At 53.2% G+C, this 21,863-nt stretch overlaps 7 protein-coding genes across 7 annotated transcripts; 2 read left to right on the top strand and 5 right to left on the bottom strand.

Annotated features, from left to right (window-relative positions):
* Positions 1-128: 128 nt before the first annotated feature.
* Positions 129-1,230, bottom strand: BD324DRAFT_654030 (hypothetical protein; the record flags this gene model as incomplete). The annotated part of the gene is made up of 3 exons (XM_022018739.1): positions 129-825; positions 864-1,006; positions 1,075-1,230. 3 exons carry the CDS (start codon positions 1,228-1,230, stop codon positions 129-131), a joined length of 996 nt encoding a protein of 331 aa, XP_021867893.1.
* A 1,364-nt stretch (positions 1,231-2,594) lies between these two features.
* BD324DRAFT_666398 (hypothetical protein) lies at positions 2,595-5,210 on the bottom strand (the record flags this gene model as incomplete). Its single annotated transcript, XM_022018916.1, has 8 exons — positions 2,595-4,096; positions 4,144-4,300; positions 4,338-4,430; positions 4,480-4,574; positions 4,604-4,703; positions 4,754-4,836; positions 4,886-5,089; positions 5,150-5,210. 8 exons carry the CDS (start codon positions 5,205-5,207, stop codon positions 2,739-2,741), a joined length of 2,148 nt encoding a protein of 715 aa, XP_021867894.1. The 3' UTR covers positions 2,595-2,738.
* Positions 5,211-7,390: 2,180 nt separating this feature from the next.
* BD324DRAFT_639391 (hypothetical protein) lies at positions 7,391-7,899 on the bottom strand (the record flags this gene model as incomplete). The annotated part of the gene is made up of 2 exons (XM_022017226.1): positions 7,812-7,899; positions 7,391-7,750 (listed from the first exon to the last, which is right to left on the bottom strand). A coding segment is annotated over exon 2 (191 nt), but the record flags the coding sequence as incomplete, so codon positions are not given.
* A 365-nt stretch (positions 7,900-8,264) lies between these two features.
* Positions 8,265-10,666, top strand: BD324DRAFT_639395 (transmembrane amino acid transporter protein-domain-containing protein). Its single transcript, XM_022017227.1, has 9 exons — positions 8,265-8,887; positions 8,964-9,020; positions 9,076-9,263; positions 9,317-9,442; positions 9,554-9,674; positions 9,793-9,842; positions 9,902-10,266; positions 10,336-10,486; positions 10,559-10,666. Exons 1-9 carry the CDS (start codon positions 8,495-8,497, stop codon positions 10,608-10,610), a joined length of 1,503 nt encoding a protein of 500 aa, XP_021867896.1. The 5' UTR covers positions 8,265-8,494; the 3' UTR covers positions 10,611-10,666.
* BD324DRAFT_639398 (hypothetical protein) lies at positions 10,667-12,610 on the bottom strand. The gene is made up of 3 exons (XM_022017228.1): positions 12,080-12,610; positions 11,746-11,998; positions 10,667-11,658 (listed from the first exon to the last, which is right to left on the bottom strand). Exons 1-3 carry the CDS (start codon positions 12,557-12,559, stop codon positions 10,997-10,999), a joined length of 1,395 nt encoding a protein of 464 aa, XP_021867897.1. The 5' UTR covers positions 12,560-12,610; the 3' UTR covers positions 10,667-10,996.
* Positions 12,611-13,359: 749 nt separating this feature from the next.
* Positions 13,360-14,878, bottom strand: BD324DRAFT_216037 (hypothetical protein). Its single transcript, XM_022012199.1, has one exon. It carries the CDS (start codon positions 14,680-14,682, stop codon positions 13,495-13,497), a length of 1,188 nt encoding a protein of 395 aa, XP_021867898.1. The 5' UTR covers positions 14,683-14,878; the 3' UTR covers positions 13,360-13,494.
* A 2,984-nt stretch (positions 14,879-17,862) lies between these two features.
* BD324DRAFT_610564 (hypothetical protein) lies at positions 17,863-21,729 on the top strand (the record flags this gene model as incomplete). Its single annotated transcript, XM_022014204.1, has 3 exons — positions 17,863-18,886; positions 18,930-19,724; positions 19,787-21,729. The coding sequence occupies 3 exons, from the start codon at positions 17,863-17,865 to the stop codon at positions 21,727-21,729; spliced, it is 3,762 nt and encodes a 1,253-aa protein (XP_021867899.1).
* Positions 21,730-21,863: the final 134 nt, after the last annotated feature.

A 21,863-nucleotide genomic window follows, 5' to 3' on the forward strand; every position in this document is an offset into this window, starting at 1 on the left:
ATCGAGACACGTCGGATGAGCAGACAGGATAAGGCCGATGAGACGTCTTGCCGTTGTTGCCCCTACAGCGGAATCCCATGGTTCACACATGAAGCCCTGCATTGATTGACGATATTGGGCATCCAGTTTCAACGGACTGGTCCCGTTTCGTGCTGGTCTCCTTCGTCCGCTTTGGCGCTACCACTGGCCAGCCAGAAGAAGCCTGCGAAGCAAGTGACGACAAGAAGCCCTAGGATCCCATTCGGCGAGGGTCGACTTTCGTTCTCTGAAGATCCAGTTGTGAATCGACCCGTCTTGGCTTGATCAAACCATACGTCTTTGAGAGCTTGATATTTAGAGTTCCAGGGATCTCTAATGGCTGCGGATCGTAGCTGATCCAAGTCTGCCGCTTCGTCCTGCCTGGATTCAGCATTTTTCCGACGTTTGCCCTTTTTGGATGACTGGTTCGTCGAGGCAGAAGGATCCATATCGCTGTACAGTGATTCTCCATAATCTCCAGCTGTAGAGTATCGTGAATCGTACTTCCTATAAGGTTGGTATCCTTTTCCAAAGAGTGGAGCACCGTATTCCCCCGGTTCAGGCGATGGGGATCCGAATGGATCACGAGACCCTGAAGGTCGATACAGAAAGCTGGAAGACGAGGAGGAGGAGGAAGAAGAAGAAGACGACGAGTTGGGCTTTGATGAGCGACCTGATCCTGACCATGCCATGTGGGGTCCGGCCGGTCGACGAGTGTATGAAGTTTGTTGAGAATATGAAGAAGAAGAAGATGGGTGTTGATAAGATGTGTACTTGGGTTGAATCAATGTTTGATCGTATTCTCGTCTGCATCGAGGTTAGTCCAACCAACAGGAGAGAAAAACAGAGAACGTCGCTCTGCCGGCGACTTTAGCCAGAAGAACACTCGCCTCTTGAGTTCATCCCCGAGAACCTCATAAGCTTCTCCAATGGCATGAAACTTTTCCACACTTCCACCAGAAGCATCCGGATGGAATCGTTTGGATAGCTGTGCCATACATCCTCGCTTCAGCATCTCCCATTTCCCAGTTCCAAACGGTATTGTGAATGGCTTACCTCGTAAAACTTTGCCTTGATTTGCTGTTTCGTAGCTCCCCTAGACACTTTGAGCACGGTATAATAGTCACCCCTGACGGCGGCACTACTAGCGTAGGTCCTGTGCTGTTTCAGAGATGGGGCGGTAATATGAGCTTGATGACCATTGTGCGCCATGTGCAAGGTGGAGTAGCGTCGGAGTGGTGTGCAGCTCGTATGCCCACGTGAGCTATGCCAAAGAGCCAGGTCTGACGTCGAGGAGGGATCTCGGATGAAGTAGACTGAATCGGGATACCTTGAGTCCGTCGAGAAGCCAAGTCGGAAGCTGGAGCTGGAGCTGGAGCTGCTGGATGATCCACTGAACGGTATGACCTCATTCAATGTCCACCGATTCGACGCCCCTCCTTCCGGTCTGACTACTTCTCGCGAAGTACGACAGAGACTGTATAGTCTCCGAGGTGCCAGCGAGGTCATCAGCACACAGGCCCGAGAAAGACCGAGAACCTGAAGTGAGCAGACCAGAAATGGAGAATGAATACAGTGACGATATCGATCGGGATCTTCCCTGACCGGCTTGTACCGTACGGTTGAATTTTTTTGCTTTGGTCAGAGACACGACAGATCTTTCAAATCATCGTCCACGCCAGCAGACCGAACTTCAAACGCTTTCATCCACCTGAATGTTGTTGCTGCATTCTCTTCATACAGACATTCTTTGTATTATTCTTTTTCTCACCCTGTTCCTGAGTCTCTCTCTCTCTAGTAAGGGTTCCCTGCCAGTTCTAAGACTACTCCTACTCGGCCATACGCTGAGACGAAGGAGCAGCCTACTCAAGTTTGAGCCTCTCAACTTTTCGTAGCTGAGCCCTCCGCATCCATTTTGACAGTTTCAGCTTCGGCCGATTTCCGATCCGATCCCTTGTCATCATCTGCAGGCATCACCTCTTCTTTCGCTGCGTTCTCGCCGTCCCCAGCTTCGGCCTCCCTGGCTGCAGGCTTGCTCATGTCGACATCGCCATCCGCATCCGCATCTGCGTCTGCATCCGCGTCCGTAGTACTGACCGTTGGCAAAGGGGGCGTATCGGGTCGAGACGTTTCGCCTGAAGGCTCCACAGGCTCACTTGCAGCAGCCGCAGATACGTCCTTGGCAGCCGCGGTAGACTCCTTCGGCTCTGCGGGCGCATCGCCACCATTGGCTTCAGAGGTGGTTGGGAGCGAAGGCGTCGCTGGTCGCTCAGGATCCTCTGCATCATTCTTCTCCGCCTGTTGCTGATTTTTGCTAGCCTCTTGACCTTCATCCGCCTTGTCACCCGGCGAACCCTCTCCCACCTTTGATCCCCCATCGACCGACATGGCGCTGGTTGGTCTGACGGCTGGCGAGCTGATCCTCTCAGCATTCAAGACTTCAATCACGGTGGTTCGCTTGTTGTTGTTATTGTTGTTGTTGCCCTGACTTGAAGAGGGTTTAGGGCTGACCGGAAGACCTGCAGCATCCGCTCGAGGCTTTTTCGACGTGTTCGAAGGCGAGTCGTGAGGAGATGTAGGGGCCGGTCGCTTGCCACCTGTTGCAGTGGATTGTGACGGAGAAGCGGCAGACTTGGAGGGCGAAGGCTGAGTTGGACGGTCTCCGTGCAGACTCATTAGAGCGTCGAGCGCACCGCCCTCATCGTATTCTGGTGCACCTGTCAGCATGCTCGGCCCCAGTGACACGAGTGACACGGGCAAAAGTGTTCTCGCTCACCCTCATCCACGGCTCGATCCGGCCTGACGCTGCCTCTCTCACTACCTCTTTCACTTCCTTCTTCTCGTCCTCTGACGCTCGGAGGACTGTTCGTCCCTTTGCGTTTCTTGTCACCTCCTGGCGCTCCCGAGCGCTTCGATGTCGACCTGTTCCTCTTCTTGCTTCCACTGGCAGTCGACATGATGGAGAGCGAAGGTGATGGAGCGTTCGTCGTGAGTCGAGGGTCTTCCTTGGACAAAGACGGATGACGAGCATGACCTGCCGATGCGTACCCATTCCCGTTGATAGGCGGAGGCAATGGATGCTCTTCGTAACGTCCACCACCGTTGTTGTAAGGATACTCTCCGTGAGGACGATCCCTCGGCGATGGTCGGCGATCTGGAACCCGGGGAGACGGTCCAAGACTGCTCTTACCGGCCCTGTCTCGCTCACGTCTCTCCCATTCATCTCGATCAGCGGGATGAGCGAACGAACCACCGCTTGGAGGTCCAGGATTGGGGTAGTGTGCTCGTCGACGAGGCGACGCAGGAGAAGCGGCGTGTCGACGATCAGGACCTGGCTCGTACATTCTATGATCTCGATGACCGTTGCCAGGGCGTTCCGTCTCCATAGGTGCAAGCGGAGCGTGTCGAGACATGCTGCCGCGAGATTCATCCACGTGCTGCAAGGGTGGGGGAGCACCACCGCCACCTCGGAAGGGTCCAGGTGATTGTCCGCGACCCATCTCTGAGCCAGGAGGCGGAGGCGGAAGGGCTCGACCGCCGTCGGGGCCGGAAGCATGAGCATGGCCAGGAGGCCCATCCATACCGGGATGCTGGGGTCCGGGTCCACGAGGAGACCCACCGGGCGATGTCCCTGGAGGATATGGTCCTTGGGGTTGCGCAGTGTACTGAGATGGATGAACATCGACGGGTCCAGGCGCAGGCGGTAATGGCTGGTTGCCTGCGTTCTGGAGAATGTCAAGACGCTGTTTGATTGTCGCATTGTTTGGATCGAGGTCGGCAGCGCGAGAGTACGCGTCAATCGCATCGGTGATCTGATTGTTGCACGATTCGTACAAGCTTCCGAGATTGTACCAGACTTCCGAGATGTAAGGGTTGAGTCGGATCGCTCGAGAGTAAGCGTCCAGCGCATCTCGGTATTGGTTGATTTGGTAGTAGAGTACACCGATAGAGCACCAGAATGTTGGGTTTCGGCCGTCTCGGTAGACAGCCTGTTGGTATGCTTCGTAGGCCTTGTTGTATCGTTGACCGGCCATGAATGCTCGACCGAGGAGGTACCAGCTCTGGGCGTCACTTCCATCTGCGCGATGTCAGGCCCCGTCTTCAGATCTGGACAGGCACACTCACCGGTCTCGAGACTCTTGGTGAGGTAATTGACAGCTTGCTCTTGATCCGCAAATGAGGCTCCGGGTTGGTGGTGAAGCCACCCGAGCTGTTGGAGGACCTTGGCATGATCAGGCTGATGAGTCAAGACACGCATATAAGCATCTCGAGCATTGTCAAACTATACGTCAGCGTGTGTGACCATAGTCCCGACTCACGTCTCGGTCCTGTTCGTACACGTGCCCCAGCTGGAACCAAATGTCCCAGGAGGTGAGCGGACGGGGAGGGTTGTTGAGGATGTATTTGAAGCACTGCAGTGTTTCAGCAATGTCTCGGACGAGAGTTCACGCCGGAACTCACATCGAGACTAGCTTGATACTTGCGTTGATGCTTGTATATGATTCCGAGCCGGAAATAGATCTCATTGGCCTTGTCAAAGTCTGCAAACTTGTCAGCTCAACGAGCTGACAAGTGGAGAGCTCACTTGGATCGTTCTTAAGCACACTGCGGAAAGCTTCTTCTGCGTGATCAAACGAACCGTATCGATCGTAGAGAATGCCAATGCCGTACCACAGCTTGGGCTCCTGAAGGACGCAGTCAGGATCTATCACTGTCAAGAGAGCATCAACCTCACGTTAGGGTTCTGCAAGTGGTATAGAGCTTGTTGATACGCCGTGTAGGCCTTTGGCAGATCATCCTTCATGAGAAGACAGTGGCCTGATGAAAGGGATCAGAGCTGCCCCAGTAAAAGACCAATTTGACCCACCCATAGAGCCCCAAGCTTCTCCGTTGTCCTGCTTGATATTGAGTATTCTTTGGAAATACTCAATGGCCTTATCAAAGTTGTCTCTGCTTCTCGCAATGGATGCCACGGCATTGAGGCCAAGGACAGAGCTGGGGTTGTGCCGGAGGGCGTTCTCAAAAGCCTGCAATGCTCTGTCCTGATCTTGCATTTGTTCAGCTACGGCACCTGGAAGTGATGAGTCAGCTCGAGCCAAAAGAGGTGTGATGCGTAAGATGTCCAGCTCACCGATCAGCATCCAAGTGTTCTCATTCGCGGAAGCCAAATTGGCCAATACACCATCCATCTTCTCTCTCGCCGCTCGGACGGTGGAGCTTCCGGAACTTGGACCGGGTGGTCCACTGACACTTGCATGTCCTCGATGTCCATGGGATGCATGAGTGGACGAAGCATGACCATTGCCTAGACTGTGTGTCGGATGAGGTGCAGGCTCTCCTCGAGGTTGTGGTCGACCATAGGAAGGAGGGATCGATTCTTCACCACGGGGTGGTCTACCGTAGCTGGGCAGAGGCAACGGGTTGAGATCGTCTTGATGATGTTGAGGTCGACCCTGGGGAGGTCCTTGAGATGGAAGAGGATAAGGCTCGCTACGATCATCCCGAGAAGGTTGTACGTTTGAGCCCAGGCCGGGTGGACCATTGCTGTGTCTGTGATGTGAAGGGTAGGAGGGTTGTGGCTGCTGCTGTTGCTGTTGTGGTTGCTGATGTGGATGACCCGAGTGCGAAGGATGAGAATGATGAGATGGATGAGGTGGATGGGAGCCATGGGATGCGTGAGAGCCGTGAGAGCCGTGGGAGGCGTGAGATGGGGGAGGATAAGGAGATGGGTAAGGTTGAGTCGGGAGTGGGTGATGATGGGACATGGTGAGGTGATGAAGCTGAAGGTGGCCAGTTGGATGTCAGTTTAGTCTATTCGCGAGTTGAGTTGAGTGGACAGCAGTCAGGGGCGAGACACGAGTAGGAGTAGACGCTAGTGGGCCCTGATTTGTGTTTGAGCGATACAGTTCGCGTCGCCGACAGTGATCGCTGTGGATCACCTCGCCGAGAGTGAGAGTGAGAGTCCACAACGACTACTGGCTGTCACAGATGGGTAGCAGATATGCCTTTGGATGACAGGGCATGCGCTGCAGGTAGGAGACAGAGTGGATGATGATGGTTGTTTGGAACGGAGGGAGGAGGGAGAGGCAAAGGCAGTGTGAGGGGAGTGGCGGAAGATAAAGGATGATGATCGCCTTGGAAGTCACAGCGTGTGTGTGTGTGTGCGTCTTTGTCGGTCGGGAAATAGCAGCTGGTCTAAAGTGATATGGGCGTGGACATCCTTTAAAGGAATGAAGGTGGGTGGGAAGGGGCGATAGATAGAGAATGAAGAAGCTGACGTGGTAGAGTGTTCCACCGCAAGGGGTCTGCGTGATGAATCGAAGAGATGGTGATCGTGGTGCTGGTGATGTTGACAATGATGGAGATGATGATGATGATGATGATGATGGCTCAGAGCAGGGGGGGGGGGGGGGGGGGGGGGACAACACTCACTCGGTACAGTTACTGTCTTCCTCCGCTCCAAGGTGTAACCCTGTGAGATCTTGCTAGGGCCGCGGAATGCACTGCTCTCCAGGGACGGGAGAGGACTGAAGGGAGGGCGTAGGTGTATGATCTGCGACTAGGCCCAGGAGGATGGATGCCAGCTTTGGAGGGAGAGGCAGATAGAGATAGAGAGCGAGTGATGAGGTGCTGCATATATCAGCACAGACCAGACCTTTGGACCACAACCCCCCCAAACCAAACGGTGGAAAAAGGCGGACGAGGTTTTATAATTTGGACTAGCTTTCTGCCACTTAGGCACGCGTATTTAAGCAGGGGCGGTCCATCGGACTCTTTTAATGATTGAAAGGTGGGGGGGTTTGAGAGGGACCTCTATCACTCACGTATAGACAGGCAGTAGGAACTAGCTCAATCTAGTCGATGCCCCCTCCACAATACTCGTCTCAGCAACTGTGAGAACGGTCGGTCCAAATTCCCCCTCCTCCCCTTTTCGATTGCTTCTCTGTAGCACACGAGGAGGCGTCGTCTACGATCCACGTCGATCACCGCGGCGTCAGGGATTCTTCGGTAGGGTATTATCCGTGTCGTGGTTGAGGGTTATAGGGCAACGGTGCGCCGCGCAGGTGTTGCCATACGAGGATGTAGATATAAAGACAGCTGGTGAATATGTAGATTGTATGCTTTCACCTGATGGAACTGTGCACCCCTGTATGAAGATCAATGACACCACGCCAGCTATCAAAAGAGAGAATTAAAGAAAAGATGATGGAAAAAGTGGAAAGTGTGAGAGAGAGAGAGAGAAGGTGACAACATATTTTCCCTTTCACGCCACGCCCTTTTCCCCCTCGCCCCTAAATTCCCCCCTCTTTGGCTCCTCCTCCCCGCCGCCGCCCAGGTCGCTCCCCTCTGGCCCCCCACCAGCCCGCGCCTCCTGACCCTCCCTCGGACCGTACTTTCGAAGAACTGAGTTTCCACGACGCTCATTTTGGGAAGGAGTACATACTATTCTTGCAAACCCATTCGTTTGTGTTGTTCTTTCTTCCCAAAAAAAAAAGGAGGTGCCGTCGTCCCGCCTCTTACCTCCCCCTTGCCCCGTGCAATCTGTAAATTCCAACTGACGTACAGCCCTCCTCCCCCTCTGGCTCTCTCCGCTGTCCAGGCGCATGGCCATGTGGCGTCAAGCCAGCCCATGATGAATGACCCTGAATAGTCGGCTAACGTGTTCCTGGGGGAGGGAGGATACTCTGTTCCACCCGAACGAGAGGGGATCTAGGCAACATAGACAGACCACCTATACGCCAACGAATCAGACCACGCCAACGGAATAGGTAAGGGGAGGGAGAGATACGCACTCTCCCAGGTTGCCTCTTTCTTCAAACATGCTTGAATTTTCTGCCCCCCCCTGTTCATAGCATTCTCTGTGCTCGCCCTCACCCTCGGCGCACACCCCCCCCCCCCCCGTCATTTTGAGAAGCCTGGGCGATCAGGCGGGTCTGGAAAGTGGGAAAGACTTGCGACACCCCCCTCAATATTGAGATCTCTCTTTCGGTTCAGATCATCTTTCGTTTCCTAATGGCGTATTTTTTCTAATGGGAGGGGTGTTTTCCTCCTAATCATTAGGAATTCGGAGGTTACCATGTCCGGCGCACACCATAATTCCATCAGCGGCTTCATCCGCCGTTTCGTCTGAGCCCTCAAAACCCCCTCCTCGTTTTGCCTTATCCTCGGCTCGGCGCTCGACCGAAAAAAGCCAACTTTGCACACTCTTGTCACAAAAGATCATCAGCCAGCGAGCTAAGCGTTACTCGTCGAACTCCGACTTGACTCCTGCTCGGTCCACCTGCCCACTGTCCTTTGTCGCTATCTCTCTCTCTCTCTCTCTCTCTCTCTTCACGCGGTGGTCAAGCTGTCCAAATCAGATCATATCCGACTCGATCATCTGCCCAGCAGTGCACTTTCCACTCGCTTACCGCCCAACGACCTCCCTCCACTCGGTTCTTCCGACGATTCAGATAACGATTCCATATCTTCCAACATGTCGTATGGATCTGTAGATAGAGGCGGAGCGAGTAGCAGGGATGCGAGGAGGAATCGAATCATCTCCACACGATCCGTAAGATCCACGAGGACAGTCAGAGACGTCCATGCGATGGGTCACGCCTCCATCCTCTCGTCCGTGACCAATCTCGCCAATACAGTCATTGGCGCTGGAGCACTTGCATTCCCATCGGCCTTTGCAGCGATGGGACTGATACCTGGGATCTTGTCCTGCATCTACAGCGGATGTGTCACCAGTTTCGGATTGTACCTCTTGACGAGGTGTGCCACAATGGTAGCGAGAAAACCAGGTGACGAAGGCAGGAAACCGAGTTTCACAGAGGTTGCGAGGATAGCGTTTGGTAAAGGTTGGGCGACGAGACTGTTCGATGTGAGTAAGATTACAGCTGCGAGGCCGAGTCCGAAAGACGAAAAATTCACACTGACGCCGACACCCCTTTTCACAGTTCGCCATCGCCATCAAGTGCTTTGGTGTGTCTATATCGTACCTGATCATCTGTAAAGTCAGTCCAGGAGGCCTATTCCGCCTTCACTCTACTGACGATCGACTCGTCTCAGACACTCCTTCCGCAAGTCACATACACATTCGCCAAAGCCATACATCACCCTCTACCAGAAGACTCTATTCTCCACTCGCAGGATTTTTGGCTCGTCGCCATGATGATCGTCATCGTCCCACTGTCGTTCCTCAAAACGTTGGACAGTCTGCGGTTCACCTCGCAGATCGCATTATCCACTGTCGTTTAGTAAGCTGTCCCCCTTGTGCGGCTATACACTAGTGCCTGACTCTCCTGCCCAGTCTCATCATCGTTGTGGTCGGATCATATGCCCTCAAGGGACCCTCTGCCAATCGTGGAGAAGTCGTCTTGGCCAGATTTGGTAGAACAACATTATCGAGTCTGCCAGTGCAGGTATTTGCATTCACGTGAGTAAAGATCCGCACGCTACCGTGGATACGGAGACTGATCAGGGGACAACCCATACATAGATGCGCCCAGAATGTGAGACAGACTGCTCGCATCCTACCTATCTAGAGCGATAACTCACACCTCTTCCAGATCTTCCCGATCTACTGCGAGCTCAAGGACAAGACGCAGAAGCGCTTGAACACTGTCATCGCCGTGTCTATTGGGTCTTCAGCCTTGTGTTACGAAGTGGTGGGTAGACTGTCGCCGAGATGTAACTGTTCGCTGATAACTGCATTCGCTTAGCTCGGTATCGTGAGATAGTCCTCAAGCGGAGACTCAAAAAATCTTCTACTGACCTGCATTCCAGATAGGATACCTCACATTTGGTGATCGCGTTGGCAGTAACATCATCGCCATGTAAGTAGAGGTGTCTGGAACAGAAAGAAGCAAGACTGAAACCCCGCCCTTCACCCCAGGTACCCCGCCACATCTATCTTCATCGCCATTGGTCGATTCGGTATCGTCCTCCTTGTCGGATTCTCCTACCCTCTTCAACTCTTGCCGTGTAGACAATGTGTCCATGGTTTGACTTCTGGATTACTCAAATCAGCTTCGCCCGATATAGCCACTGCCTCATCATCGACGACCAATCAGCCGGAAGCGGATGAGGATGAAGAAGAGTTGGACGAGGATGATTCGCTTTTACGGAAAGACGACGACGAAGAGGAAGAGGAGGAGCGAGGACCAGGCGATATGAGCAGGACGAAATTCATCACGATCACCGTCTTGATCGTTATTGTTTCATTCTTGATCGCTGCAGAGGTCGACGAGTTGGAAGTCGGTGAGCCTAAGCGGGTTCCATTAACGTCCTTCACGGGCATGAAGCGTGACCTGACCCTTCTCTCCATAGTCCTCGGATTTGTCGGATCTACAGGATCGACCATCCTCTCTTTCATCCTGCCTGGTTTCTTCCACTTTGCCCTGTTCCGTCAAGAAAAAGGTCGCGTCAAGTGGTTCGCATTGGCTTTGGGCATATACGGTATAGCCGTCATGTGTTTCAGGTGGGTTTGGGGGACCTCCCCTCCCTCAAGCAATCGCAGGCAGTGACTGATGCCGTCCTTCACGCTTCACAGTTTAACATACAATATTGTCAATTTGCAAACGCGCCATACTGGAAAGCCATAGGCCTCTCCCGGGGAGGGGTCATGCGGATGCATTTGCCGCAAACTTTTCGTTCACCGGCGGGGCCACAGTTGCATGCGTCTACTGACATAAATCGCTGATCCTGTGTTTTGTTTTTTACTCTATATGGGCAGGCGTATTACTCTCATCCATTGTATGCTTTTTGCGACTGGGCGGCTGAAATGCACAGACCGGTTCGAGGGTGATTTTGACGCATCTATGAGGGGTTGGACGCATGGTAATGGACAAAATTGTGAACAGGGTGTTAGGCGGGCTCTGAAGGGGACGCGGTTCTCGGTCCGACGACTTTACCCACAGGGATAGGTATGTGATGTTTCTCTAATGTAATTTCCGGCGTCGACTTTTGTGACGACCACGAGGGGAAGCCTCTAGTCTCGTGAGTATTTTACTGTGATGATTTGATCAGGTCCATCGGTGATATATGAGCTCGCAGTCCTCGTAGTCTGGCCCGGTCCATTGCCCGGACTGGACCGAGGCAACCGATCCTGCTGTGAATACTGTGCAGGGGGCAAATGTTTTGCGTAGTCTTTCAGATTCGACGGTACAGGCCCGACAGAGATATACTGTGGCTCGCTTAGGTCTTGTCGTAGACGCACGTGTGATTGCGTCGAGGACGAAGGCGTCATCATGGATGTGTGAAACCTTGAACCATCAGTATCGGGGGAACTCGCGGCAGGCGGGGCCGTAGGTAATTGAGAGTTCCAGTCGTCTCTATCCGAGATCGGTCGAGGCATTGCCCTACGGTGCACGTGGATGCTCGAAGACGGTACCGCTATGCTGGGTTCTTGGCTCTGTCGAGTCGTCGCGTAGAATGGTGCAGGTCTCCTTGTAGGCTGACTGGGATCCAGCGTGGCACCATTCTGCTGTCGTAAGGGCGGCGGCCTGAGAGGCTTTGGAAATGCCATTGGCATGCCCTCACTTCCTGCTGCTGTCCATGATTGTGTCCCTTGCGCGGCGGGTCGAGACCTCGTGACGTGATTCTGAGTCGGCACGTTCGTTCGAGCCGTATCAAGCGTACGCATTGTAGTTCCTTTCCGAGGTGGTTCGTCAATGGTGAGCCAAACGGTGTCTTGTTCTCCCCTTGCTAACTCGTACGGGAACGAAATCATCTGCTTACTGGTATGAGGTTCTAGTTTCCCAGATGACTTTTCGACCACCATCTTGGGATGACCCGTGAATGAACGCATCAGAGTCGTCTGACCGACGTATCGAGAAGGCACGAACGCTCGATAGGGGTAGTTGATCGTCATCGCGTTGTCACTACCTTTGTCGTCGGTCTGTAAGATCCTCCGAGTGTACAGAGTCTGTACTTCTTGCGTCCGCTTGTCTCTCACCTCGTAAGCATTGTATCCATTGGCAAAGTCGATGGGCTAGAGTAAGAATACGGGGCTTCAGTTAGCATCTTTTTTTGAGAACTGGACTGAACGAAACGAAACGACACGACAACTCACTTCGGATCCTTTTTCAAAGGAGCTCACTCCCTCTCCTAGCCGTTCCAAAGCTGCCTTTGCGTTATTGCAAGCGGAGTGGAAATCGCCCACTTTCGTTTCTTCCGCAGCCCGCTCAAACAAGGATTGGGCCGTTGCGCTTCGGTGATATTCTTTACCGAGGAATTCCTTGGCTAACAGTTGACGCAAGTCGTCGAGGTCATCAGCATGCTCTGTCGATTCCAATAAACGTCGAGCGCGCTTTCGCAAATCGTCTACAGTCGCTTCGCCGTAAGATGGCTGCGCATCGGTATCCGAATCATCGGAACCATAGCTCGACATGGTTGTTTTTCTTGTTGGGTTGGCGCTGGATGATTTAGGGCAAAGAGTCTCTCTTGAGCTCGGCTTTTGGGAGGCACGACGAGAGGGCGAGTGATTTTGGGAATAGACGAAGAAAGTCTTTGTATAGCGCAAGGTGGCGAATGGTGTGGTATGATACAGCATCGAGTCTTTCGAGACCTCTCATTATATATTCTCCTCCTGGACTGAGAAGGCGAAAACTCAAAGGTCAGCGTCAGACCCGAGGTCAGATGGGGTGTCCCATGTCATGTTTCCCCTCGAACCTCCTTTCAAGCTGCGCGAGAGGCCAGAGGTCAGTTCCCGCCGCAGGTCTCTGCATGTCTCCTTTCATCTCTCCGAGGTGTTCTTTCGTGAGCCCCACGTACCAGGCGTGCTACAAGAGGAGGAAATGTTCCTCTGCCTTGGCGCACACGCTGGGGGCATCATTGAGGGTGTTCAAGTCGGAGTTTTGAGGCGTGAGTCCGCATGGGCAGCCTCAAATGTGTGTACTGCCCCAGTGAGTCAGTAGTCCTGTCCTTGAGCCCCTGTCTCAGTCGACCTGTCAGCACCCGTCGAGGATTCTTTGAAAGGAAGCGCTGGTGTGAGACTTTTCTGTCTTTGGCTCTTCCCACGCCAGATCAACGGCCGGATCATTCGGTAGGAAAGTAGGGGGTGACAGTAATCTCAGCGGGGAGAGAGAGAGAGACGGTGCACTCAGGCCGCTCCGGTGGCAGAAGAAGATATGTATGCGACGGCCCACTGATTATCCCAGGACGCCTCCCTGGATTCCCAGCCAAAGTTTACTCGTGTGCATGCCTCTAGGGAGTTAGTTATATGAGAGTCCAGGACTAGTCAAGTTAGTCTGGAGCCATTATCCTCGTTATCAGCTCATGCCGTGCCGTGCCGTGCCGTGCCCTTAACTCTATTCGGTAGAACGTCTGTATTGCACAAGTCAGTCGAGGGTGATGTATGCTCTATGGGGAGTAGGTAAGCTTGTCAGCGATTGGGACGTCCCTTTGCACAAGGGTGATGTGAAGAGGGTGATAGTCGTTGTGAGGGAGTTCGTGGTGCTCTAGATGTACTTTGGACTAGAGGGAGGATTAGCTATGCCAATGGTCACACCCAGCACTTGAGGGTCTAGACAACACGCCAACATCCACAGGGCTCGACGACAAGCTCGTTTCCGGCGTGTACATGTTCATGCGTCCAGACTTGATAGCGGACCGTGACTCATGTCCTGGGTTGTACGTCGCGTGGATCGGAACCGAAGACATGGTGGTACCCTGATATTTATCGGCACCGTCTGGTGGAAGAGTAGGAGAATCTTCGTATTTAGATCCGGTTGGTTGAATGATCCATTCCCGAGGTGGGTAAGGAGCTTGTGCACTTTGGTAAGCGTGTGCACTTTGGTTTCCTAAGGAGCTGCAAAACCCGGCAGTAGAAGCTGGTGGAGGCGGAGGAGGTGGCGGAGGTCGTGAAGCAGAGTACGTTTGTGAAGCCTGGTATGTGGAGGGGCCTGACGCCAGCGACGGCTGCGACGGCTGCGACGCGTACTTGACAGACTTTCCAGAGCCCATGCTTGTACCGCCAAGACCTGGTGGAGGACCGCCTTGAGTTGAAATGTGATTCGGAGCGAACCGGGTCGGTGCAAATTCCACATTAGGAGGCATGCTGGATCCCTTGGACACATTGTGCCACCCTCTATTGGGTGCCATCGAGTTGCTGGTTCCAGGTGTCGATCGCACCTTGCCAGGTCCGATTGGCATTGATCCAGGTTGAGAACTGGCAGCTGTCGATGTACCATACTCAGGGCGAGAACCTTGAGGTTTGATAATACCCGGCTTCGAGGACGCCACGGACGTGTCACGGACCATTGTGTTTGTCTTTCGCGACGTATTCGTCGGTGCCGAATTATACTTCCTCCAGTCGGCACCGGGAGGAGGAGGGTTAGGAGGAGGACCTTCCAACAAAGCGCTGAGCCATTGATTTGTTCCCCAATTCGACCCATTGACAACCTTGACAGAGTCAACGACGGTAGGACAAATTGGCCTGATGAATTGATCATCATCAGTGCGCATCATCGTGTTCGTTCCATCGTTGGTGGACATGGTGTGTAGCATCGCTGGACCAATATAAGATTCAACCCTGTAGGACACCTCTGGACTGAGGATCAAATCGTCGTATAGGGGTCGACCTTGATGAATGACGGATGGGATACACGAATTGGTATAAAAAGTGCGCACATCGCTGGGATTTTTGACGTCACTAACGCTGTATGCGTTGTACATGGTCGAAAAGTCTTGGGGCTCGGGATCTTTCACATCCTGTCAAGTCGTGTCAGTCTATCACGATACACTGGAGAAAGTTGTATCCCGAGGCTACTGGATGAAATGGACGCGCACTCACGCTCTCAGTGGAGTCCGAACTTGCCGGGAGGTAACGTTTTGCAGCTTTGATCTCTTCCTTGGCCCTGTCGTAATCCCCCACTTGAGCCGAACGACTGGCACTGCTCAGGTGTTCCGCGGCCGATCGACAAGAATCATAAGCTTGTCCTAAATACAGCTTCGAGATGAGCGTAACCGTGTCATCGACAGAACTACCCTTTTCCCGTCCAAGAGCGTTGAGCATGTACAGCGTGTCTTGGGTCGACTTCACCAGCTTTCGAGAGTTCCAACCCTGGTATGCTGCTTCACTTGTCTTGGGTTCGTAGGGGGTGTAATCCGATGGAGGCGGTGGAGGCGGCGGCGGATGAGACGGCATGGTATCAGTATAGACCCGTTGGTCACTCGTCAATGCAATGGTCAACAGAGGCTGAAGAGGGTGTTTTGGGAAAACGCAAGGAGAGGTGATGTTGATGATGAGGGTGGGGCCTGAAATCTTGCCACTGAGCGACCCCCTTTATATCCTTCCTGGGACCGGCGAAACAGTGCCCGGAGTGAGCTCGAGGGTTTAGTGCCTTCTTTTCAAGTAACGAAAAGGGTGAAGTATCATCGTGGAAAGGAGTGCTGTGTTGGGCTATAGCCAGAAGGGCAAGTACCTTGGGGTGTTGAGCGTTTCCAGGCTGGTCCGTTGCGCTCTCCCCTGGACCTTTACATTCTCAGGGTCTCTGGAAGACATGAACGCGTCTCGACAAGAGCTTCAGACAATGGATCGACGCTAGTTGTGAAGGGAATATCATTTCGCTTCTTCTCAAGTCGGTTGCCTTCAGTAAACCTTGGGGTGTCGGTGGGGCGGGCGAGGGGACCAAGGTCTCCTATCCACCATCTCACTGTCACGGTCGACCGGACAAGCCAAAAGTTCGAGATAAGAGATCGTTGCACACCTTTGTCCGACAGGATCGTTTCACTTCCTTTTCATTTCGATCGACTCAACTTTTCTTCTGACGTTTCGTCATGAAACTTCTGTACGTCCAGAGCTACCTATCTTGACGAAAGGGGTGTCGAAACCTCTAAGTTTGCTTGCGCTTTGAATGACGGGGTCAACGCAGAGGTCTGAAGTCGAGGTCAATTTAAAGGGGAACCTCAGAAGCCATCTAGGACCTTTGATCATCGCTATTTGATGGGGGAAGTCCAAACAGAACGCAGCCTAGCGAGAGACTGTGCTCACTCTGCAGTATCAAACGATAGAACAGCGACAGAAGCGCCCCCTGTCTATCAATTAGCATGGATTGAGCAGGACTCGTCCTGCAGCCATAACGAAGTCTCCACCACATGTCGCCATTTCGATTTACTATTTGGGATTGGGAGGACGCACATTCAATGAATCTAAGAATAGAGCGGCCGTATGATATAAATATATATACCTGGTTATCCCCGTTGAAACGTCGTGCCCCTGAACCTGATAGGATATGAGGCGAGATAGCCATATTTTGTCATGACAGCGGGACAGCAGCAGCAGCAGCAGCAGCAGCAGCAGTAGCAGTTAGCGTGAACCACCAGATCTGCTGCTCTCAGGAAAACCGCCCAATCATGTGCACATGCGGTCGTCGGTGATGTCCGACCTCATTCGGTGTGTTTCCACGCGGTTCCAGCATGAGAGCGGAATCAAAAAGAGAAAAAAAAGAAGGATCATATGCTATAGATAATCTTAGAAAGTGGCTACGACGCCGGCTCCTGTGAGAGCAGCGCAGCCGAGGAGAGAGAGAGAGAGAGAGAGAGAGAGAGGGGCAACACACACACACCACATCCTCCGAACAAACGACGACGACTCGAAGAACAAGAGTATCTGACTACGGGGCTGCATTATCATGTTACATCTGACACGTTGAGATCTATTACCCTATTCCTTTTCCAGTCACATCTCTCCTATCGACTTCGCTACCTGGCCTCCCACCCTCACTCTGTCGCCTCATCATCCCTAGTCCACACACCGTCGGTCAACGTGGAAACCCGAATCTCCCATTACCGGATTTAAAAATCAAATCCCAGTGGTAACACATGGTACACTCTTCGACCTAAAGCTTGGCCTCGGTGTGTCGTCTACTTCGTACCGTACTTTCCTGCGAGAGCTCTTCCAGTTCATCATCCCCTCCTCCTCAAGCCAGGTTGTCTCGAAATCCTCTCATTCCGTATCTGAATCTCTCATTGCACATCATCTCGACGCAGCCTTGACAGAGAACTCACATCACTATCCGCTCTCCCACCACTTCGGCATATTTGGCTCGACGCTTTGCCGCTTGGCACCAACCCCGACCGTTTACCCGATCCCCTTTCCCCCCCCATTGGATCGCCTCTACCTTTTGGATTCATCTCGAGGATCATTTTCGAACGGACACCCACCCATCCTTCGACACCCATCTCACCTCAGATCTGAGTAGAGGGAGCTAGCTCTGTAGACGGGGGTCGGACAAAGGATAACGAAATAGCTGCGGCTTCCGCCATTCGGAATCGGACAGCTCTCCACGTTGGCCCCTGTCTTGTCGGTCAACCTTCTCAAAACCCCTTCAATCCGGCTCTTTGCTGCGGTGCAAGCATCGGCCCTTGGAGTCCATAGACGAAGGTCCAATCCTACATTCGTTGAATCCACTCTCCCTGCCTCCTCCTCCTTCCCCCCCTCCCCCCACAGTACCTCCTTGGCTCGTCTCCATCCCGCGACGCGCAACAGAAGGATCAAAGGAAGTATCTTGTCAGTGGAGCACTGATACATCCTAGACGACGTTGGTCGTTTACCTCAAGGGTCTGGATTCCCTTTCCCTCTTCGTATAATTCTCTATCATTTGGTGAGTCCCCAGGGAGACAGGTCGTTGTCAGTAGAAAGCTGGAGCTGACCACGTCCTCTGCGACCCTTCAGACGTGACCATTCCGCCCTTATCTGTATTGCCAGAGGTGTCGTGAGCATCCGCGCTCACGCACCGGCTCCCTCCCTCACTCTTCTTCCCTTCGCCTCCTCTCCTCTCCTCTTCTCCTTCTCCTCTCAAATCCCCCCTTCATCCGCCTCCGCAGGCTCAGGCTCAGGCTTCCACAACAACCATGTCGGCGTCCTCTCCCCGTCGCTTCAACTCGCAAGATAATGTCATTTCTGTCTCTCCACGACCTCATCGACATGCTTTCCCACCTCGTTTAGGCAGTTTCTCCGACTTTGAATCGGCCTCTCGACCCAATGTCGTCGTTGGATTCACTCCTCCGCCATCGGCTGGCTTACCAAGTGTCGCGGAAGGCTCAACGAGCAACGCCACGTCGTCGAGTACTTTTCCAGTGGCCTCGCCGAGATCGAGAGGGTTGCATCTTCAAACTTCGACGCCGGCTCAACAAGCCGCTCGACTCTCACCTCAGTTGAGCACGCCCGTTGAGCAGACTTTCAACCTTGGCATGGTCAGCTTGACGACTTCTCCTCGACATCTCGGTTCCTCGCCTCGCGGGGTGACTTATGCTGAACTTCCACCGAGATCTCGCCGCAACTCGGCTGCCATCGTTTCCATCTCCTTGTCCTCCCGATCCCGATCTCGAACTCCTCGAGGTGGTGCCGCTGCACTGCCACAATCAGACAGTGGGCACGCCACTCCCAACAAGGACTCCACAACGCCGACACCTCGACCGGACGGAACACCGTCAAAAGGCATTCCGGTCAAGGACCTGGCAGAGGATGATTGGCAACCGACGGGTGGCATGCTTCTGGACGATGGCGTGGGGGATGGCAGGAACGATGAAGCCGTCGTGGATGATGATCTAGACGATGATGGACGACAATGGACTTTTGACGACGAAGGCGATGATGAAAGGGCCGTAGAGGATGTGCTCTCGCCAGGCATGTTGTTCGGTGAAGGTCAGGAATTTCAAGGAGAGATTGTGCAGCCTGCAGTCAGGCAGGTCGCTGGAGAATCTGGTGCACAAGGGTACCCACTTAGGCGCGGGGAGAGCGAGATTGGCAAAACAACTCGAGGCGATCCCGCTCAGAAGCCGAAAAAGGTTTACGAGGTCATCAGACAACTCGGATCTGGAAGCTATGCCGTGGTGTATCTGGTACGGGAGAAAGGCGGTCGCAAGCGAGAGTATGGTGAGTCAATTAAGATTGAGCCCTTGCTGATACCTTTGAAAAGCTCTCAAGTGTCTGAGCAAACAAGATCTTGAACCTGAACAGATTGAGACCCAGCTGTTTGAAGCTACAATCCACCTGTCCCTGCCCATCCACAAAAACATTGTCACGCTTCACCAAACGTTCCATACCAAACGATGGCTCTTCTTGATGCTGGAATTATGCCCTGGAGAGGATCTGTTCTACTGGCTGGAAAAGTCGCGTGATGCTTCACCACCCGTTGTCAATCATCGACTGCCCGAAGAATCTCATCCCATGTCTTCGTCTAAATTCTCATCTTCGTCCATCCCATTTTCATCCTCTCAAATGTTCCCCAATATCAACTCTCATTTTGGATCCTCCATATCCAACTCGCCCACCAACCACTTTACTGGTGCTTCTCATGGAACATCGCCTGCTTCTCTCTTGTTTGCTCATCACAACAATCACTCGCATTCATCTTTTGCCATGGCTCAGACTCCACCTACGCCCAGTCTCCTTTCTGCGTTCGCAGCCAACACTCTTCTCTCACCCCGACGACTTCGACTGATCGCGTCAATGTTCAGCCAAATGTGCGAATCCGTTGCCGTCTGTCACGACGCAGGGGTCAGTCACAGAGATATCAAACCTGAAAATTTCATCTGCTGTGACTCTGTCGAACTGGAGAGCGCCGTCACTGCGGATGCAGAGGATGACGACATGGATTTTGGACCCCAGGCGAAGCGCAAAGTCATTGTCAAGCTCACCGACTTTGGTCTCGCCACGGCCGAGGTGGAGAGTGGCGATGTGGAATGCGGTAGCAAGCCTTACATGTCGTATGGTGAGACAATCCTATTTCGCCAAATGAGATGAGACATGCGTTGAGCTAATCCCCCCCATCAGAGTGCCGAAACAATCTCGGACCGACTTACCTTCCGGCTCCGGCTGATGTGTGGTCGCTCGGGATCGTCCTCATCAATATGCTGTTCCACCGTAATCCATGGAAGGATCCTACACCTGGAGATCCAAATTTTGACAAGTTTCTACGTGATCCCACTGGATTCCTCTTGGCCAAATTTACGGGTATCGGTCGAGAAGTCGCGACGTACCTTGCCGAACACGTCTTGTGTACTGAGGTCGAAGACCGAGTCACCGCTAGGGAGTTCGGTAAATGGATCAAGGGTCTCACCGAGATGATTGCCGGGAGGAAAGCTGTCAACGCGCTCAAGCTTGCTCGGATCGAAGCTAAGAACGATAAATCCAACGGCTCAATGTTCGCCAAAGCACCTGTCAATGCGGCCCAATCGCAAGCAAAAAACAAGTCATCATCTGCACTCACAAACTCGGCTCCTATTCAACAAGCGGTGACTGCTCCTTCATTGTCGTCCTTGCCTCCTCCCTCTACGCTGGTCGAAAAGGCGCTAGAGACGGCACCAGATGAAGTCGAGCTCACTACACCTGATCTTGACAAAGACGTCGAAGGTGAAGAGCTTGCATCTGCTTCGACCGTCGATGGACAAATGACCCCCGCCGATTCACGAAACGTGGTATCTCCCGAAGTCCCTGATCCTGATACGACAGAACCGCCCGCCAATGTTATGGACTCTGACGCGCAATCCCTTAGCACCCACAAGCGACGGAAAAGAGGAGCTCGAAAGGGCAAAGCGGCTCAAGCTGCTGCTCTTGCTGCGGCTCAGACCGATGACGGCACCAAGCAAGGCCGCGATATGCTCTTGTCTGAATTTGCCGCTGCCGCGCAGTCTCTCGCTCGAGATTTGTCAAAGAAACCTCGACGTGCCGAAGTGGACAGCCCGATTGAGTTCCCACCACTGGGGACGACTCCAAACGAGATATCCGCAGTGAAAAAGTCCAAATGGAAGGATTTGATGAAGTTTTCATCTGATAATCCCGAGCTGCAGGCTCTCGCTCGACGAGTCGCTGAACGCGATGGGTCCAGTGGCGGCAATTGGTCTGCACCGGCAAAACTGCAGCAAGATGCCAATCGATACTCTGGAGCGAGTCGACCCGGTCTCAAGCAGAGTTACACGCAGACGGCGACCATGTCATCTGGCTTTAGCAGTGGCTTGTCATCTTTCGGTCCAGTGTCAAGCGCTACCAGTAGCAGCGGTGGCGTGGATGATGAGGACTGGAGAAAGCGCGTGCCAGAGGACAAGGTGGACGAAGATTCCAGTGATCGACAGGAAGCTGCCGATGCGGCCGATGAGAGACAATTCAGGCGACATCGAGGAAGGGAAGAAGATCTGACCCGAGCTCGACAAGCCGCTCTCGCTGCCGCTGCCTTGACTGGTGGTTTGGATACTATGGGTCACTTTGGCGCTGGTCCTGGTTCTGCAGGAGTACACCGAAAGACACCTGTCGGAGGATACAATAATCGAACGTCGATACCTATAGGAACGCAAGCTCGTCTGCCAGCTCTGATCCCGTCTCAAACGACACAAGGGATCTCGCACCGATTGACTTCGACATTGACAAGTGATGAATCGAATGATTTGCCAAATGGCGACGCGCCTCCTAAACGTTTGGTCATGTCAAGTTCGGTGTCCGCACCGATGATCACCAAGCATTCGATGGGAAATTCATCCTTGTCCAGTGAACCTACCACTGTCTCTCGACCGATCATTCCGAGCAAGGAGAGTAGTCAAAGTACCATCACGACTTCCATTTCGCCTCCTTCTACATCATCGTACGCGCATGGGTCGACGACGGCAGTGGATCAGAATGCATCTCCCGGGAGTGGAGGAGGACCCAACAAGCCGAAATTGAAAGGTCAAATTCAGAGTCTGGCCAAGATGCTGAGTGGACTCAAGACAAAGGGGAAAGATTGAGCGCGTGGCTGGCTCGTGGAGGTTGTATAAGGCTGCTGCGAGAAAGTGACGGAACGAAGGGAGAAATGATGGTCAGAAGGTCTCGAGAAAGATTCATCACATCATGTTGTATTTGGGGTTGTGGATGGATAAGG

The sequence above is a fragment of the Kockovaella imperatae genome (genome assembly GCF_002102565.1).
Source record: "Kockovaella imperatae strain NRRL Y-17943 chromosome Unknown BD324scaffold_19, whole genome shotgun sequence".
NCBI lineage: Eukaryota > Fungi > Basidiomycota > Tremellomycetes > Tremellales > Cuniculitremaceae > Kockovaella > Kockovaella imperatae.